Source organism: Dermacentor silvarum, chromosome 3 (genome assembly GCF_013339745.2).
Source record: "Dermacentor silvarum isolate Dsil-2018 chromosome 3, BIME_Dsil_1.4, whole genome shotgun sequence".
NCBI lineage: Eukaryota > Metazoa > Arthropoda > Arachnida > Ixodida > Ixodidae > Dermacentor > Dermacentor silvarum.
The window spans coordinates 101,794,284-101,814,037 of NC_051156.1; the positions used below are offsets into that span (position 1 = coordinate 101,794,284).

Genomic DNA, 19,754 nt, shown 5'->3' on the forward strand with positions numbered 1-19,754 from the left:
CCCGTGTGCTTGCGTTGTAGTGCACGTTAAAGAACCCCAGGTGGTCAAAATTAATCCGGAGCCCTCCACTACGGCTTGCCTCATAATAAGAACTGGTTTTGGTACGTAAAATCCCAGAAAGAAGAAGATTTGGTTGGCTGAGGATTATTAAGAGGTTTACTATGCTACCAAGAACTTGTACCTGTCACTGTGGTGTGCACTGCGGACTATTCACTAACGCACATCTGCACATACTATTAAATTGCAGATTTGCTTCCGTGTTTGCTAAATGCTTCAAATATTGCTGCTGTTTAATCCAGTCTGTAAACGCGACTGAGTCATGAGGTACTTAACTAGAATGCGCAATGTGTTTGTGCCAACTCACTCATTCAATACGACGTCTTCTGCAGTACAGCAAAGCTATATGACCGACTTCCGCACGTGAGGGCGCTTTTTATAGTATACTTTCTCAAACCTCAATGAGAACCTCAGAAATAGGCTATGTCCATCAAGGCAATCCTTCCATGGGGAGGCGAGGTGACTGTAGGCTTCAGGGAGATTAGTGTTTACACAAACAGACTTCTGACAAAGTCATGGAATTTTTTACAACAATAATCCTTCGAAGAAACTGTTGGTGCAGTTCCTCCTTTCCATGTTCGAAATACGCGGTAGCAACTCTGGATTAAGGTACGGAAGAGTCCTGGTACTCCGCAGATCGGCAGGATAATGTGAAGGCCTCCATTCGAATGTCTTTCCACATCTCCATAAACGATGCCTTATCCCCTTCTTCAAGTATTTTCTTCTCGAAACGGGCAAGTAGTTCAGGAGTGAAATATTCTTTCCAGCCTCCTACTTTGGCTTCTTTTACTAGCGCGTACTTTGTTTTGTCTCCATTGTAGCCTTCCTTACTCGTAATCTTATTCCTGACAAAGAGATCGTTCCATTCCGGCGTCTCGTTTCCATTGAGATTAAATACGATGACTTTCTTCATGTGTTCAGGTTTCGACCATTCCAGGATACTTTGCAGCATTTGCGAGTCTTCCAGCAGGGACTTCTCGTATCTCTCACCCAGGAACCTAGCCAGTCTCAAAACTGTCCCTTTAATGTCCTTCTTGAGCTCTTCGTAAGTCACGAAGAACACGTTCGGTTCGTCTTTGATGGCGTATGCGGACGCCACGTGGCCAAAGTAGCTCCCGTAACCCAAGTCTCCCTCGATGAAGGGTTGGAAGAACTCTTCGAATGTGCCGTCCTCGAAGTGCGAGCTGCTGAGGTCTGTGGTCATGCGAAACTGCGAGACGCAGACGTCCCATGGGTTTCGAGCGATGTAGATGTACTTGGCCTCCTTGTTCATAATCTCTCGGATGAGTGGCTGATGCGTCATGAACAGTCTCTCGGGTAGAGGTGACTCCCAGCCATCAGTGTCCACATACTCGATTGCCCGGAAGTTGCGGGTGAACTCGTCGTAGGAGCTTATGGGTTTTCCTCCGTTCAGTATTAGCTGCATGATGTACTGAATCCAATGGGACCCACTTTTGGGGTAGGTGCTCTGCACGACGTCACCCTTGGCAGCGCGGAAAGAGAGACTTTTTCGAAATATATCCGGATTGACTACTGGGCACCTCGGCACACCGTCGATGACTTGCCGGTATGGCCTCCGACCTGGCATGGCGGTTATGTTCCACCTAATCACAGGACATGTATCCTGAAAAAGAAGCAGGCAGGTTTATTATAGGTACAAAAATGCAACTTGCAACAGAAAATGCAGCTTTAGTACACAATAGTGGGCAGGTTAATTTCTGTGGGGATAGGCTTTTGCTTGTAGTACCTGTTGGGATGCTAATCATCTGAAGCCCACAATTTCAAGGGACGGGTTCTAGGTATTCTATTGAAAAGAAAGTTGGGCCGTACACATTTTTTATTAGAAAGGTGATGTACATCTGTGTCTGAAACAACCTTCGGAAACTACGATTTGCGTTATAGTAGGCGGCAAGTGATTGGGGTACTTCTTGAAGGTGCAAGAAAATGATGTCCCTATGCTCACTCTAGTGGTATATATGGCGAAAATGTGTCCGAGCAACAAACTCCAAACTTAAGCTCCGGTTACGATTCGACGCCTTGCTTCTAACGGGGCCACATGAACCTTCGTTCATTACAAATATACCACCCCAATTTCACTGTGCCGATTCCGATGATTCCTTGAAGACCTTTTTGTCGACTTTGGAAATGCTGCTTGAAGCAGCAATTCTTTATCGAATGTAGTCACAACACCTTCGCCCTAAATAGCAGAGGCCGTAAGGACGTTGACGCGCTTTCGATTAGCTGGAGCCCCTGCGCGGCACGTTCCATACATTCCATCAAAACTTTTGTGAACAATGGATTGTGATACAGTGAGGGGTAGTTCGCTGTTTCCGCAGGCCGCCCTTCCGCGCAGGACACGACGAACAGCCGCAAGCGTTTTTTACCCGTGTTAGTGTGAAATGCAATTAGATAGCGGGATTCTTACTGGCCTCTAAATATAGGAAGGTCCGCGTCTGTAAACCGTAATGAGTGTGCTTTGACAATCGTTGCTAGAGAAATTCTTCCATGTTTGAACAAATCACCGAAGATTACAATACTTCCACATGAGAAATTTGAGCGCAGCTGTGTAGGCGTTTTTATATCGTGATATATTCGATGGCGCGAACAATCTATCTCGGGCCGCACGTGACAAATGGAGTAAAGTGTGGCACGACTGCCTCGTTAATATGGAGATCGAGAGAGCCAGCGCGTGTGACACGTGACGCGATTCACAGCAGCGGCCGCAGACAGACCTCCCAGACTACGGGCGCTACTCTGGCGCCATCTCGTAGTCATCGTCGCCGCACTACGCTTTTCTCACGCTTTTGCCATACCCTCCTCCTCCGCTTTCCTCCTCGCGTCTTTCATTCCCAGCTGCGCTGCGCGTTTGCTCTTTCATCACTGCGCTCGTTCGTTCGGTTACGCCGACGCTCACAGCAGGAACGGATGCCTTAGAGCTAAGCTCTAAAAAAATATGCAGATCGTTGTGAATGTAAGCGAATAGCCCGACCGAACGACCGACCTAACGAACGAGCGAACGAACGAACGCACGAGCGAGCGAGAAAGGCGACCGTTCCCCCCTCCTTGCCGCTCACATCCTTTACTGAGTTTCTGATGGGCTGCAGAATTAAGCGTCTCTTCCTTAAGTATAATAAACACCTACAGCACGCGCCCTTTGCCTGAGCAGCTTGCCTGAGCTCCCCCGTGGCAACTGTGGAGTGCGAACGCGTCCACTTCTTGCTCTCCTTGGTGCCGCGGCGTCAATGCCGTCAGCGTCCGACGTAACGCTCGCCTGCGTTCGAGGATCCACCAGGGATTCCCGTCCACCGCATCGTCCACAATAAAGTCCCCATATAAGAAAAGTACCGCCATCTATTCTTTCCTCCGCCGCCTCCTCTCCTAAAGCGCTTGCTTTTTATTGCGATAGCAATTATATGGACACTCAAAAGCAGGTTTCTGCCGTCGGCGTCGCCGTCGCCGTCACCGTGAGGTTCCGTATGACGTCTTTGGAGATGAAATCGTCGCCGCGCGCCAAACGCTGTATGTGCGAGTGAAAGGGCCCGAGGGGCGCGTCTTTCACGGGGAGTGAACGCACGGCGGAGAACAAACGCGCGTTCTGCGCCGTGCTCGCTTAAGGGCTGCAGAAGTAGGCGTCTCTTTTCTCCTTTACAATCACCATATATGTAGAGAAAACGCGCCTTCTTCCGACGCGCGAGAGGCCGTGGGGGAGGGGGGGAGGGGGAGGGAAGGGAGGCGACGTTTAGCTGCGGCACCAAGTACCGTGCTCCCTATTGGGCAGCAGAAATAAGCGTCACTTTCTTCTTCAATAAAATCACTACTACTGCCTATTTATATCAGAGGCTCCGGCAACAGTCACCAACGCCGCACGCATTTTGAGCGAACGCGGGCAAAACGCCGATGGCGTCGACAACAGTTCTGCGTGTTGCCGATGCTGCTGCATGTCCAAGTTTATACAGCTGATAAAGCTAATATCATTACTCCGTATAGCTCTCTACAAGTTTGCTATCGCAATTGATGCTTCGCCTTTCAGGTGAAACTGCGACAACTTTTTCTTTACTTTTTGCTTGCGAAAGCCAAGTCGACGGTGGCGCACCTAGAAAGTCCACGTTGAAGCTTTCAGGCCGGGTGCGCGCCGCCGCCGCCGGCGACTGTGTCTGCGCAGAGGACTTTCAACATGGCTCTGAGGCGGAAAAAAAGAAAATATAAAGAAGTGAAAAGCGCGCGCTATCATCGTCCAATCGGAGATACGGGAGAGAAAGAAGCGGCGTTTATCAAAGAATGGCGGTACTTTTCTTGTATAGGGACTTTAGTCCACAGTGGGCTGTCATGCCGCCTGGCGGCCAGTGACACGCAGGAAGAACAAGCGAGCGACAGCGTCCCCTCCTCCGGCTGGTTCCCGCAACACTCCTGACCGAGAGCACGTGCCCTCTCCTTCGTCTTCCCGCGGGGAACGAGCGAGCGATGTAACGATGAGAAGCGATAGCGCGCCCCTCCCCCCTTTTCTCATACCCTTCCTCGCTACTCGGTTGTGCGAGTTACTTGTTTTGCGGCGCACAGGTTCGCCAAATAAATTTAGTTTCGCGACTTGCGTTGTGCCACTGTGGTTGTTCACCTCTATTAGAACGGGTGAATACCCATGTATGCATCCATGTATGCATACATATTTTTGTTACAATTAAGAGGATCATGGAAAGTTGGACACCCAAGGTAATGCACATGATAGGTGCCTAAATATAGGAAGGTATGCCAGGTGACATGAGAAAACCTGCAGAAATTCTTAGAAATGTCTACGAATGCTAAGCACTGTTTGGCACGGCTGTGACTTCGCTTTTGCTTAATTTTGCTTACATGCTTTTAACAGCGGAGCTGTTTAAGCCGACCGTCCGTTAACAAAAACGCGTTAACAAAAACTTGGAGTACGCTCAAGCTTCGCCTTGGCGTGGAACGCGATAGCGTTATTGGACACCGTTGATGCTGACACCGACACCGTATTTTGTGCGACATGGGGCCCGATAAAAATTTAGATAGGCTCGGTTTTCAACATTCCCCTCAATGTTGCCTAGAACCAATGTACAGCGAAACACAATCAGAATTGGAGGACGCTTAAGCTTCGCCTTTAAGAGTGGAACACGGTAGCATTCAGAGAACCCTGGCTGCTGATCAGGCTTTTTTTCTCGTATATTCAAATTACAATCCGACGCTATCACGCATGTGCGTTGTGTTTAAGTGGTACTTTACGATTTTACTGACGAATTTTACTTTGAGAAATTAAATTTTTGTGCACTAATGTCATGCGCCACGCGAAGGGCCCACCCGGTGGGGGCGGGGGGGGGGGGTGTGGGAGGATGTGGTTCGGCATGATTATTTCCGCCAGGCGCCGATACCGACGCCGACGCTGGATTTTCTGCGACACGGGGCCCTTAACGCTATCGCTTTAATAATTTCCCTGAACGATGACGTCACCTGCGTTGCATAGCAACCACCTGCCACAGCTGCGCCTCGCTTCTCCTAGCTCCGGAAACGCCCCTCCGCCGCCGCGCCAGCGATGACGTCACTGCGCATTGCATAGCACAGCTGGCAACGCCGACACTGCGTTCAAATGCCAACATCGCGTTCCAGCAGACCCGCTCCGTCAATGCGGTCGCCTAGTAATCACTTACCCAGCTTCTCACAGCCAGGTCATTGCTTTGCACCGGAATTCTTGCCTTGCTTAGTCATGACAGCGCCTATCTAGAGGAGGTTCTGGTAATGACAACACTTTGTGAAGCTTGCCCATGACGTCACATTCATTATAAAGATCATGTCGCCGCGACGGCGACGCACACAACTCTCGTAGACTTAGCACTGAGTAAATGTAACATGGGACGGGCGTAGAAGTACAAGACTCCCGAAGAAGAAGCCGCTCAGCTCGAAGCTCGTCGTGCCGCCAGCCAACAACGAATGCGGCGATTGCGTGCTCACGCGGAGTATCACCCGGAGCCTAGCAAAACTTAGCGGAACGTAGCAAAACTTAGCCGAGCCTAGCGAAACTGGAAGAAGATATATACATCGGTGATTACCAGCTCCGGTATTTCTCCAGCCATGCACAACTTAGTGCAAGCTGCGCTAATTTTTCCTAGCTTATGCGCTTCTACCTATGGTTTTTCTGGTGACAAAAGTGCTTAGGCGTTTGCAGACAATTGTCAGATTTTCTAGCCACTTCCGGCCACTTGAAAGTGATGTACCAATTGAGCCGGAACACCGGGCACGAGCACGCTTGGTCGGAGCAAAGCGGCCCGAAAGAGAACACTAAAGCCTCTCTCCATGAGGTGCCACCTATAACGCGAAGCTTGCTTTGCCTCTTCTCCCGACTTTCCGGGTGCTGCTATGGTCTTGCTGGCACGCGCCGCTGGGTTTCTTGCAACATCCCCACATGACACTCACCTCCGCGCATTCCCGTCGACGCCGTTGCGGCGGAGTTTCACTGTTTGTGCGTATGGCACGTGCTGTTCGTGCGTTCCTATGCGACAAAAATGCAGATGCTGGGCTGTGGAGGTCGCGTGCTGGGCGGTGATAGTGTAACCATTACAATCGTCAATTGCCTGAAGAGAGCGCTTGGAGCTGGTGTCTCAACAGCGTGCTGGCCACGTATGCAGAAGGAGCACGTAAACCGGAACAGGAGTGTTACGTCCTACCGGCCCTAGGCTGGCAGTTACGAGATGAACGTCAGACCGATATCTCAGGCACCAAAAGAACGCCGTTTATTTCCAGTTCCGAAATGTATGTAAAAGAAGGGAGAGAAGAAGGAACACAGAGAGAACAGACACATGAGCAGAGGCGTCATCCGGCCCAGACATTGCAGTATATCTCCCAGTAGCCGTAGCGTTCCACTGGCTTTCGGATTCTTGTGGAGCTACGTAGCTAGGGTACAGGGCTTTCGGAAAGGTCGTCAGTCTCGTATTTTGGTGCCTCTCCGGTCATACAAGGTGGTTCTTCGGCGGTCGATGCTTCTCTGCTTGCATCTGTGTTCGGTGAACGTTTGCGCATCTGGTCCACATGACGTCGAACGACGCCATCCTCAGTTTCCACAGTGACGAGATGGGCACCACTCGTCGGTTTCACCTTGCAGGGTGTCCATTTGTCTCCTACGCCGTAGTTGCGCACGTAGACGGCCTGTCTAGGAGCGAAGTACCAACTGGCGGAATCAACAGCTGGATTCGTCGGCATCCTCGGAGCTCCTGGGAGGAAAACATATCCAGTATAGTGCGCAACCGGTAGCCTAGAAGCAGTTCCGACGGCAAAAACCCGGAAGCCTGTGTTGAATTTCTGTAGTTAGAAAGAATTGTGGCCAGAGCAGCTCCTAGCTCTACTGGAGGCATTCTGTTCAATCCATCCTTGATAGCTCTCACGGCGCGTTCTGCTAGTCTATTGCTATGAGGGTGGTAAGGCGGGGTACGCTTTCATTTTAGGGGCGAAGCACCTAATGCGCCCGGGCTGTCGGTGTCTCCTGTCGTAATTGTCGTCGTTGTCGTAGTCACGGTAAGCAAGCGACTCGTGCTCGCGTTCGGCACGCACTCGTGCCACTGCTGCCGCGTTCGTGTACTCGTCCACAGTTGGTTGCGTTGGAGCAAGCGGTTCGTGCTCGCGCTCGGCACATGCTCGTGCCACTGCTCCCGCGTTCGTCGTCGTCGTCCTCTTCCACAGCTGGCTGCCTTTCCGCTCATCATTCCAGCATAGAATTTCACTTCTTTTCTGTCGTCGTAATGGGGAGGCCGCGTTTACTGGGTTATGAGCCATTGCTTAAGGCAGTATGAGCCCATAAGCGGTTCATCACTGCATGCTTTGCACCTCCCCAGGTTTCACGTTAGTGTAGCTGGGTCTTTGTTGCCAGTACGCTGCCCGTCAGACGGAATGTTTCTTTTTTTTCTGTACAAATTTGAGCAAAGAGCGAGCCGCTTAAGCCAGTGGACCCTGGACAAGGTGCTCCACCCACATTTTCCTTCTTTTTTTGCCTTTTCTAATAAAGTTTGCTCTTCTTCTGACCTGGTAAACAACCTCCCACTGTCCATAACTATGGTGCGGGGTAATCCAAACCGGCTGAACAAGGATCGCATAGAATCTGCAGTAGCATTAGCTGTCGCGCGAGATATTGGAATGACTTCTATCAAGTTGCAGTGTGCATCGACAATTACTAACAGCATCTTGTTTTAGATAGGCCCTGCGTAATCTGCATGCAGCTGTGACCACTTCTCCCTAGAAATCGGCCAACTAACGGAGTTCCGTGCAGGTGGCATAGGCAAAGCTTGCACAAAGTTCTTGATCAAGACAGGGCCACCAAAAACTAGCCCTCACCCATGTCTTCATTGTAGACGCACCCTGTTGACTCATGCAACATCTTCAACAGCTTCTCACGCGCCGCCCTTGGTATCACGACACGATGGCCCCAGAACAACAACCCCTTCTCCGCGGACAGACATGTCGCTTTTTAACACGAAAGTGTTTTATGCCGGGGTCCACCAAGACTTCACTGACGTATTTCCGTCACGGAAATACGTCAGCTTACAATGTACACGAACATAATACAAAGAAAGAAACCAGAAGAAATAGTTCCACAAACATGCAAAATCTGGAAATCGAACCCACGACCTCTCGGTCCGCGACGATAGATCGCCGAGCGTTTAACCCATTGCGCCACAAACGCATTTGCAGAGAGCTACACAGACGCGCCTTATATATCTAACACTCCTCCGTGTACCCGCGCTCTTGCTCGGGGCGGTGCCGCCGCCTACGAGCAGAAAAGAGAAGTACTGCATTATGACACTAACGCGCACCGACAGTGAACGCTTCGGTGGTCTCAGCACTACGACGCCTCGATGCCAGCATTCGAAGGGACGCTGGCATCAAGAAGCACTACCAACGCCTATGGCGTTCACCGTACTCAGCACAGCGGAGCGTGGCCTCCGCAATTAGCTCTGAAAATGTTTCTGAAGTTTATCGCGGAGGCTGCAATTACGACGCGCTGTACGCGCTGATTTGACTCGGTGACGATTCAGTTACGTGCTTTGTCTTGCGCGTTGTATTAGTGTGTCAGTTACGTGCTTCGTCTTTCGCGTTGTGCTAGCGTGTGCAGCGTAGTGCAGCTTCCATATGCACGACGGTTGCTCATGGTCATCGACGTTGGTAGTCGTGATGGAGGAGACGTGCCACCAGGCGTCAGCGTGGGTGCATCAACGCCTAAGGGCGCTTTAGCCACAAAACACCAATAGACATTATATATCAATGTGCAATAAACATTACACTACTTCTGTGAAGACACGTTTCACTTTCGTGTTCTATACCGATTCCTATATAAGAGGGATCAACCACATTTATTCCAGTATTCCGACATTTCTTTGCTGTCCCCTTGTACGACGAAGGCCATCATTCAGCCACGTACCTGCATATCGCTTGCAAAACACCGTCGGTTGCTGTGAGTGCTTGACGTTCTTTGCAGGATACCGCTGGCTGGTCCCATTGGTTGATGGCAAGCACCATTTCCATCACATCTGTTTCTGCTTCCAGCTGTTGCAACGATTGAGGCAAGCGGCTTTGAGCATCCGAGATTAACCTATGTTTGCCAGGCTTACAGATAAGCTTGTATTTGTACGGCCCGAACAAAAGCGCCCATCGCTAAATTCGGGCGCCTGCCATGACAGAAGTTTGACGGTCCGCTCTGATAAGACCCAACAACGGACAGTGATCCATTACGAGTGTGGACTCACGTCCCAAAAGGTAGTCGCCGAACCTTGTCACTCCAAACATTAGTGCTAACGCTTTTCGCTCAATTTGAGAGTACTTTCTTTCAGCTGAGGTGAGCGTTCGTGTCCTGAAACCAATTGGCCTGTCTTCGCCATTTATACGGTGAAAGAAGGTGGCACCTTCTTCGTAAGGCGAAGCGTCGCATTCCAACAGCAACTCCAGCTGAGGATCGTAGTAGGTTAGCACGGAAGCCGAACACGAAGCAGTTTTTGCCTTTTTAAATGCGGCGCCTTCTTTTGCGCTCCAAGCCCATTTCGCACCTTTTCCAAGACTGTACAAAGATGCAAGCACCGTGGATAGATTCGGCAAAAGCTTATTGTAGACAATAACTAGTCCCGAGAAGGATCGCAACTCGGGAACATTTCGTGGCAAATGAGCCAGTCTGATTGACTCAACGTTCTTCTCTAGCGGGTGCAGTCCTTCGGCATCAATGCGATGGCCAAGATACGTCACGGATGATTCACAAAACCTGCACTTGTGAGAACAAAGTTTGATGCCGTTCTCGCGGAAGCCTATTAACACAGCTCTCAGGTTTTCATTTTGAGCGTCGCCGCTCTCAGCTATCAACACATCTAAATATGCCTGAGTTCCTTTCAGGCCTTGCAGCAGTGATTCAATTTTCTGTTGAAATATCGCTGGGGCTGATGCGATGCCAAATGACAATCCGTTGTAGCAGAACAGTCCATTTTGTGTGTTTATCACTGCTAATTCCCGCCAGTCTTCATCCAATTCGACCTGATTGTAAGCATCGCGAAGGTCTAAAATACTGAATTTCTTTCCTCCGCATAAATCTGCGAAAATGTCATCTATGACAGGCAAGGGATACTGTTCGACATCGCATACTCGGCTTAGGGTCACCTTGAAGTCGCCGCAAATGCGCACCGTTCCGTCCTTTTTAAAAACTGAAGCAATGGGCATTGCCTATTCGGAATGAGACACCGGAGATATGCCTGCCGAGACTAGTATGTCGAGCTCCTTTGCCACTTTATCGCAAAATGCAAAAGTAATTTTTCTTGCCTTGAAGAACGTGGGGCTTGATCCAGTCTTGATGTGCAGTCGGTCTGGCGGGCCTTTGATGAGGCCAGTACCCCTCACTGAAAAGGTCAGCGTTTTGCTCAGTGAAAAGGTCAGCTTCGGCACGTCCGTCAGGGCTTGGCTAGATACTGAAGACTGCGGGTACACGATCAGCACCTGAATGTGTTCATTTGCTAATTTTTGCAGTAGGTCCCGATCGCAAAGACTGAGACCATTGGAGTCTAAAACAGTCCGACTGCATTGCACGGTTGTGCCTTCATATGAAACGCGCATTGTTAGTACACCGAGGAGCCGAAGCCTTCCGAGATCGCATGAAAGCTTGAGCTCCGACCTTTGTAGCTGCGGCCATTGATGAATGTATCTCTCGTAAATGCGTTTAGAATGATGCAAACAGGAGAGCCAGTATCGACGTCCATCATCTCTTCAATGCCATTCCACGCGAATGATCTTCGGATGGGTGGTACGAGGGTGAGCTTAGTTGTCAATGACCAGATTTGTGATGCACTGCTATCACTATCTTCAATTTCTACCGCTTGTGTCGTGACTGTAAGCATTCTGCTTCTTTTTTCGTTTACCGCACACATTCTGGCTAAATATGCCCTGACCGTGCAGATTTCAAGCATCCACTCTTGATTAGTCGACATGCCTTCGTCGTGTGACCATGCTTCCCACAACATTTGTACTGTTGCACGCCCGGCGACTTTGTGCGTGACTTAGGTTGACACGTCAGCTTTAACTGTCTCGCCTGTTCCGTGTCGGTAGCAATTCCTTGCGAATCGCGTTGAGCGCTCTCCGCTGCAAGGGCAAGAGCGTTAGCTTCTTGATTAAGATCTTTCTTTGCTAGCAGCTGCTTCTGCACATTCTTGGACCTGACACCGCACACGATACGGTCCCTAATCATTCTGTCCAGCATCGTAGAAAAATTGCAATTCTGTGCCATCTGCCGTATAGTTAATTACTATGATTGCGTGAACCCATTCTCCTTGCTGGCAGCGATGAAAGAACTTGAAGCTTTCACAAAGTTCATTCGGCACCGGGTTCGTAGCATCTGTTTAAAGTGTGCACAACATCTTCGTAAGTCAGGGCGTTAGGCATCTGTGGTCCTACTTTCCCGGTCAAATTTCTATTGTCTTTGTTCCAAGCGCCGCTACCAGAAGGGCTCTTTTTTTAGCAACATCCTTCACATCATTCCCTTCAAAGTAAGCTTCAATCTTGACTAAGTACGCCTGTTACTTATCTTTGTCGTCTTCGAATTCCAGTAGCCTATTGGCCATGGCCGTGGTGAGCTCAGGTTCTGCCGGGCCGTCGTGTGTAGGCATATGCTGGTCTCCTGCGGCAGCAGAACCCTAGTCTCCACTGCTTCGTCCTACCGGCCCTACGAGATGCGAGTGCTACGAGATGAACGTCAGACCGATATCACAGGCACCCAAACAATTCCGTTTATTTCCAGCTCGAATATATATGTAAAAGAAGGGAGAGACGAAGAAAGAGAGAGAGAGAACAGACGCATGCGTAGAGGCGTCTTCCGGCCCAGACTTGTTATTTGCCGCAAGGAGCGTCTTCGCTACGCAGCGGAACGTGATGCAGACCGCGAATGTATGTGCACGATGTATGCTTATAATTATAATAAATAATTGAATTACGTACAGTCCCATCATTCAAAGTTTAGCACTTCTGCGACGATGTGATGTGCCATGTGAGACATGGATAATGCTCAACCCTCTCAGAGATTATGAACAATGACGCACAACAACGCCTCAAGCAAACAAGTATCGCTGTATGTTCTGTGGACTACGCGGACAAACAGCAGTGGTGCACGGAAGGTAATGTTCAACATCAACTCACCACTCCCGTATTGGACTAAACGCTGAAGAAATTACACATTCGCCACCTATATGAACGCAAATTATCGTCAATCAAAGAAAACAGCATACAACGCTTCGCTTACATCGATTTCCACAGTGCATTGGATCCGCAGCTTTTTTCGGAGAGCTTTTATTCTCCTCCTGCCGCCGAGACCACATTCACCGTTCGCCGTTCACTTTCTCCTCGCCGCCGCTCGTTTTCCTCTATGCGCCGTCGGCGGAGCCCTCTGGAGCACGCAAACTAACCATCCTCAGTTCAGGAGGCAAGAACTGCGGTGTCAGCGAAATGTATAAGGCCTCACAGTTCTCCGAAAAACGTTATTGAATTCGCCATAGAAGGACGCTAGCACTTAACGACACCGGCGCTGCATTTTCAGCGATAGATGCGCGTATTTGCCGCAAAATTGTGAAGTGGCGATACCGCTTCCTGGACTATCCATTCGCACTGCCAACGCACAGCATGTCGAGCCATCCGGCGCCTGCATCGCTCGTGTAGTCATTTAGGGGGTCCTCCATGTCATCGAATTTATCGCGTTGCCATCATGTTCCCACGACGTCATATTTGGTTATCTCCACACATCGTGCGATCATCAACTGCGCCTGCACCGAAATCGAGCTGTTCCCGTTTTCGACAGATATTATATGAATGACAACAAGGACCTTTGCCGCAAAGTCACCGTTTCAGAAGACACCGTTTTATCTGCCTGATCTTCTGCTCTTTTCTGTATCTATCGTGACTCTGTAGATGACATCACAGTACTCTACGCGCCCTCTCAACTCTTAGTTCACCAATCACTACCTCTCCCGCTCGCCGTCCTCGATCTTTAAACTGGCGCCTCTCTGATGTGCGTGTCAAACACATCGGCTGAACCAATTACTTTACGCCGCCGTGAAAGCCTTGGGAGAGCAAAGCCACTGGCTCCACCTTCATCTTTGACATCATGGATGACTCCGCTTATATTGCCGCTTTAGGGTCATCGCCTCCTCAGTCAATGCCGCCTTTCTTTCCGACATCCATTGCCAGTCACCTTACGACGACGCATCCAGACGAACTTCTTTACTTGTTCCAAGGCTTCTTTCTCTTCCTCTTTTGACTGCCAAGCAACGTCACTCGGCCGCACAACAACTGTTTCGCACACTATCGACACTGGGAGACATGCGCCCGTTCGGCAGCGTCCCTGCCGAGTATCAGCAAGCGAAATGCACGTTATCGATGACCAGGTGAACGATATGCTCAAACGCGGTGTCATCCAGCCTTCTAGTAGTCCCTGGTAATCACCAGTCGTCCTAGTTAAAAAAAATAGGAAGATGGCAACATACAATTTTGCGTTGATTACCGAAGGCTTAACAAGATACTCGAAATGATGTATACCCGTTGTCACGTATAGACGACGCACTTTGCTGTTTGCAAGGAGCGGAGTTTTTTCACGATGGCCGTACTATGGAAGGGCTTTAGGGCACACCAGCTGCTGCAGTAGCGTGTGAGGTGTTGCGTGAGCGGAGTATGGTTGGTAATATCGATGAATGATTATTCGATTAATCGGTGAAATGTATCCCGCAAAACGATTCATCTTCATCGATGTACACCTTTCGTTTATTCGACTTAATCGATTAGACCTGTTCGATTAATCGTTTTTGAAAGTTTTACAGGAGTGGCGCGAAAATTTTGAAATCGTACTGGAATGGCGCCGCACGAGTAGTGACTATGCGGCTGTGGTAGAGCGACTATCGACTGCTTTCCCGATACCCGAGTGATGCCGAGCCGCGCGTTTGCCTTCTCTTCCCCCACACCCCCTGCCGCGCGAAGCCGGAGGCTTGAAATGCTCTCACAATTCAAGGCATACTATTATCAACCCAGTCGTTCATTGTCATGCCACTCCCAGTGGACTAAAGACGCGGCACAGCATGCGCGCCGGTTTGGAGCACGTATTTGACATGGCGACGGAGTTCACCTCGATTCCAGCAAATCTATAGCGTCCGAGCATCTATTCTGCTATGTTGGTTGCGGGACCATTCGAAGAAGGTGTCGGTATCACCCATACATCCCAGCCAATTGACATTTCTTCGCTCTGTAGAAAAGAGCACGCAATTGAAAATCCTAAACAAGCGATTTTCTTTTCTGTGGTGCCTACTGCAATTTCTTGCATATGTCAGTTGAACAGTACTGTACAGGGATTCACTTGGGCCATGTATCTAATCTAATTCTGCACTAATTGCCATTTTATAACATCTATTGTTATTCCTTTCAAAATCCACTAGTGCAAACTATATTTAATCTTTAAATTAAAGACTATCCTGTATCAAACGTTTATACACTTGTGTTTCAAACTTGGTTGCACCTCTCAAACATTCAAATAGGGTCCTACAAAAGTCGATAACTGTGTTTCAACCTTTTTAAAAGTGCCCGGCCAAAATTTTGATTATTCCATTAATCGACGAAAAACCCTGCATCGAAAGCAATTAATCGATTAAAGGCTAAAATGATGAATGGTTAATAGTTAAATAAAAATAACAATCGACCATCCCTAGAGGGGAGAGTGCATTGCTGCGAAGCCATATCACCCTCGCCTTCGGAAGCCAGTGTTATGTGCGTGGTCCTGTCCGCGTAAGCTCTCACTTGCGTTCTAACTGCGCCTCAGTAAGTCCTAATGTAAATGTTGCAAACCTCTCAACGTGCTCACTTGCCCGCGAGGAGTTCATAATTCGAAGGACGCTCAGCAGCGTTCAAATGGACATTTTGCCTTCCCAAAATTTCAAGTTGGCGCACACCCAAATTTCCATTTGGCCAACCCTGAAATTGAAGTTGACCAACCGCTAAATTTAAGTGGTCCCACGTGGTTATTTCAAGTTGGCCCACAACCAAATTTCAAGTTGGTGCACCTACAACTTTAAGTTGATCCACTTGCAAATTCAAAGTTGACCCACTCCTAAATATGTTTGCCGATGTCGAAATTTCAAGTTGGCCTTTCCCAAATTTAAGTTGGCCCCACCCAAAATTTAGGTTGGCCCAACCCCAAATTTCAGTTTGCCCACCCCCACATTTAAGTTGACCCACTCCTAAATTTCACTTGGCCCGGGCCCAGACTTCAAGTTGGCCCACCGGCAAATTTCATTTGCCCCCCCCCCCGCCCCCAAATTGCAAGTTGACCCACCCCCAAATTTCAGTTCGCCCACCCCTACTAAACACTCCCCCTTGCATTTACTATAGAGCCCTATGCATCTCTATGGGTATGCTCTTTTTAATTATGTTTGTTTACATTTACTCTTACATTTACTTTCTGTTTATACTTACATGATTGGTAATTATTACCAATCATGTACATTTAGACTATTATAATAATTATATAATTAATTATTTTCCTCCCAGTTTATCCAGCGGCAGACAGAATATTGCTGATGAGTTTAACAACCACTTCTCTCGTGTAATTAGAAACACAAACTTGCACGTAGGTTTGTGCTCTTTGCGTCACAGCATTAGTGAATCGGCATATCTGCCTTCAATTTCTCAGAAAGAGCTCAGATCGATTATTTTCAATTTAAAATGTAATAAATCTCCTGGAATTGACGGTATTTCCATGAATGATTTGCGCAGAACATATGAATATATCCAAGAGGTTTTGCTAGCACTACTCAATCGCGTAATATCAAGTGGTGACATTCCTGTAAAACTGAAAACGGCCATAGTTATACCTCTTCATAAAAGCGGTGCGCATAATAAAATTGAATATTATCGCCCGATTTCAATTCTGCCTTCTATTGCTCAAATACTAGAAAAACACTTATTGTGAACGATGACAAGCTTTCTGGACAAACAGCATTTTATCCCCGAGTCAGTATGATTTCCGGCCTGGCAAAGGCACTCAAACCCTTCTGGAAGATTTCTCTGATCAGTTGAATGTAGCTATCGATAATAATAAAGTTGCTTGTGCACTCCTTCTTGATTGTAGCAAGGCTTTTGATAGTGTTCACCATGGTCTGTTGTTAAATAAGCTTTTTTTTGTTAGAATTTCGGGGTGCTTTCTGGTCGTTGTTAGCTAATTTCCTTCGGGATAGGCGCCAGGTCGTCTCAGTTGGGTAAGTTCATGGCGCATTCTCCATTATTAATGCTGGAGTTCCGCAGGGATTTATACTCAGCCCATTGTTTAATATTTTTGTAAATGACCTGTGTAGCATGATACCCGTTTCTCTTTATCAATACGCCGATGACACGATGGTCGTAACTCCTGCCAACAGCTACTATGAAGCAATTGCTGCCACAAAAGCTATGGACTGGTTTAGAGATAATCTAATTATTATCAATGTATCGAAGACGCAATTAATCTGCTTCCATAATACTTTGAGGAAGGTAACGCTTGATTATCCTCTTGTTTTGCATTGTTCAGATTGTTTATCTTGTTCTTGTAGACCATTACAGTATTCAGCTGTTGTAAAGTATCTTGGTTTATATCTTGATAGCGACCTTTCTTGAAACCGCCACCTTGCTTATGTTTGCAAAAAACTTCGCGCCGTATCATGTCTACTGTACAATATAAGATATTACATGCCATTATCGGTAAGGAAAACCATAACATACGCTTTAGGCTACAGTCTGCTGCGGTATGGAATAACAATTTACGGGCACTGTGCTGTTCGCTGGCATAACAGAATAAATGCTATACTGCACTCCCTCTTAAAAAAACATATCTTATGATCTGAGCCTGAATGCTGACGCAGACCGTTTCAAAGTACTTTCAATGCCGAATTTCAATGATCTTTTAATGCAAACGGTTGTTTTAAAACACTTCTGGTCCAGTGAATTCCTAGTTCCGTACACTTCTTCCCGTTGCTTAAGGCCCAGGGATCCCTTTTGGACGCCACGCTGTTCCACAAGGTACGGCACTAGAGGTCGCGCCCATTACGTTCCAACCTACTTCAATAAATTACCCCCCAGCACCTTCTGTGCAAAAACGAAATACAAGTTAAAGAGACTGCTGAGGCATATCTGTTTGTAAAGACGCATTTGTTCCTTTTGCTTACCGTTATTGCTTGTGTTCATCGATGTGATTGTGCAATTTCTTTGTACCATGACGATCAGATTGGTGTATGGTTACATATTATCTTATGGTTATTTTTTTCACACGCATTTCCATGTGTCTGTGTTTAATTATGCTCAACGGAAATTCTTTTCATAGACACTGTATAACTTTGAATAACTTTTCTTCTGTGCTATACTCGAGTTCACTGCTTATCTATTAGTGTACCGTGTATGGTTTTGCTGCCTGCCCGGCTCTGCCGCTCAAGCCTTCGAAGGCTTTGGCAGGCCTGTATGAATGTATTGATTTTATTATTGCCAATAAAGGTATTATTATTATTATTATTATTATTATTATTATTATTATTATTATTATTATTATTATTAAATGCCCTACCGTTGCAAATAACGCAGTTTTGTGCAGATACAAGGGCTTACAATTTTCGTGTGATGGGGCTGGGGTACTCGCCAAAGAATGCCTACGTAGTAAAATCAGAATGGGTGCCAATAGACGGAAAACAGTCGAGGACGGCGGATAACTAGGTGGTGCGGCGAAATTAGGAAATCTGCATGCATAAGATGTGGATCGACGGGGCAAGACAGGTGTAATTGGAGATAAATGGGAGAGGCCTTCGTCCTTTAGAGGACCTAAAATAGAATGATGGCGTGCGCGCGCGTTTCTATGTGTGTGAAATCGTAAGCTGTACGAGAGGGAGCACGAAATTACTTTTTAAGCATCGATTACTGGTGATGCGTGAAATCAAATGTTACTTCACACCTAAAATAAGCTTACCGGTTGAAGGTTTCGTCTTATTGAACTTTTATGACAGGTAAGTGTGTTTTTCATCGCGGCCTCTTGAAAACAAAACTTCACTGCGAGCCGGTCTAGTGGGAATTGATTCATCGGGAAATTTTGCGTAAACCAAATGGGGAGAAAGAAAGATACACAAGGACGAGTGATTTTCTTACGCTAACAAAAGGAAAGCACTCGTCCTTGTGCATCTTTCTTTGTCCCCATTTGTTTAGCGCAAAATTTCACCTTGTATACAAACCTAAGAAATTTGAGTAATTGCATGATAAGCTAGGGTATGTATGCTCACAAATGAAATAACGATTAGACAGTCAAAAATTTAGTCAACTAACTCGTAGTATAGCAGGGTAGGTCATCGTTCTCGCTCTGGTCATCGCTCGTTGAGTATGTTCATTTCGCTTTCTGGACACAGAACAATAGTCGATTTTTGCACGCGAGGGCGGCATAACCGCTCCCCCCCCCCCTCCCACCGAGCGGCGCCTGACTGTAAGCCCTGAGACAGAAAAATATATCCCAAGGCAGAAAACGAAAGTAAGTTTGAATTCGCGCCACAACACGTTGCTTCGCGGCCTTGAGGCCAACAGCAGGGGACGCTTTCGTTCGCCGCCACGAGATGCCGCTAAGGTCACACAATTCGTAGTGTACCTGCATACGCTTCCAAAGGGAGCAAGTATATGCTAACAATCCGCGAAGCAGCGAGTGCGAGGTGGCTTGTCGTGGCCACGACGCGGCCGTCGGCACTTGGATCATTGCAACTCGCGCGGCAAACAGCCTGCGAACCTGCCAGCCCCACAATTCGTGACAGGCTGTGAACAGCCTGTCGTGTGCAGTTGACAATCACCGCTTATTTTGAAACGTTCACTACAGTGGTCTCGCCTCTTACGTAATGGAGTTCGTCAAGAGTTCTGGAGCGAAATACTTTCTAGCGGACAAGGCTGGACTGTTATTAGGCTTGCCCCACAGTGAACACTAAGTCCGTAAAATTTTCTGTAACCTAACGAAACCTCCCTTATTTCACGCTGTCAGGTGCGCCAATTCAGGTTTGATGTCAGACGAAGCTATTAGTATATAAATCGGCTCTACTCACGACGGCCAATCTCGCCAACCAAGGTGACACAGATGGCTGAGGCAGCACTGTGAGAACCGCAAACGCTGAAAGCCGGGCGGGAGTGCAGCAGGAAAAACAAGGAAATGCCGT

At 47.9% G+C, this 19,754-nt stretch overlaps 1 protein-coding gene across 1 annotated transcript; it reads right to left on the reverse strand.

Annotated features, from left to right (window-relative positions):
- Nucleotides 1–345: 345 nt before the first annotated feature.
- LOC119445629 (amine sulfotransferase) lies at nt 346–19,754 on the reverse strand. The gene is made up of 2 exons (XM_037709891.2): nt 19,644–19,754; nt 346–1,681 (listed from the first exon to the last, which is right to left on the reverse strand). The coding sequence occupies exon 2, from the start codon at nt 1,643–1,645 to the stop codon at nt 662–664; it is 984 nt and encodes a 327-aa protein (XP_037565819.1). The 5' UTR covers nt 1,646–1,681; nt 19,644–19,754; the 3' UTR covers nt 346–661.

Excerpts from the sequence above, each read along its gene's own strand:
- LOC119445629 (XM_037709891.2), bottom strand. The coding sequence starts at position 1,645 with ATGCCAGGTCGGAGGCCATACCGGCAAGTCATCGACGGTGTGCCGAGG.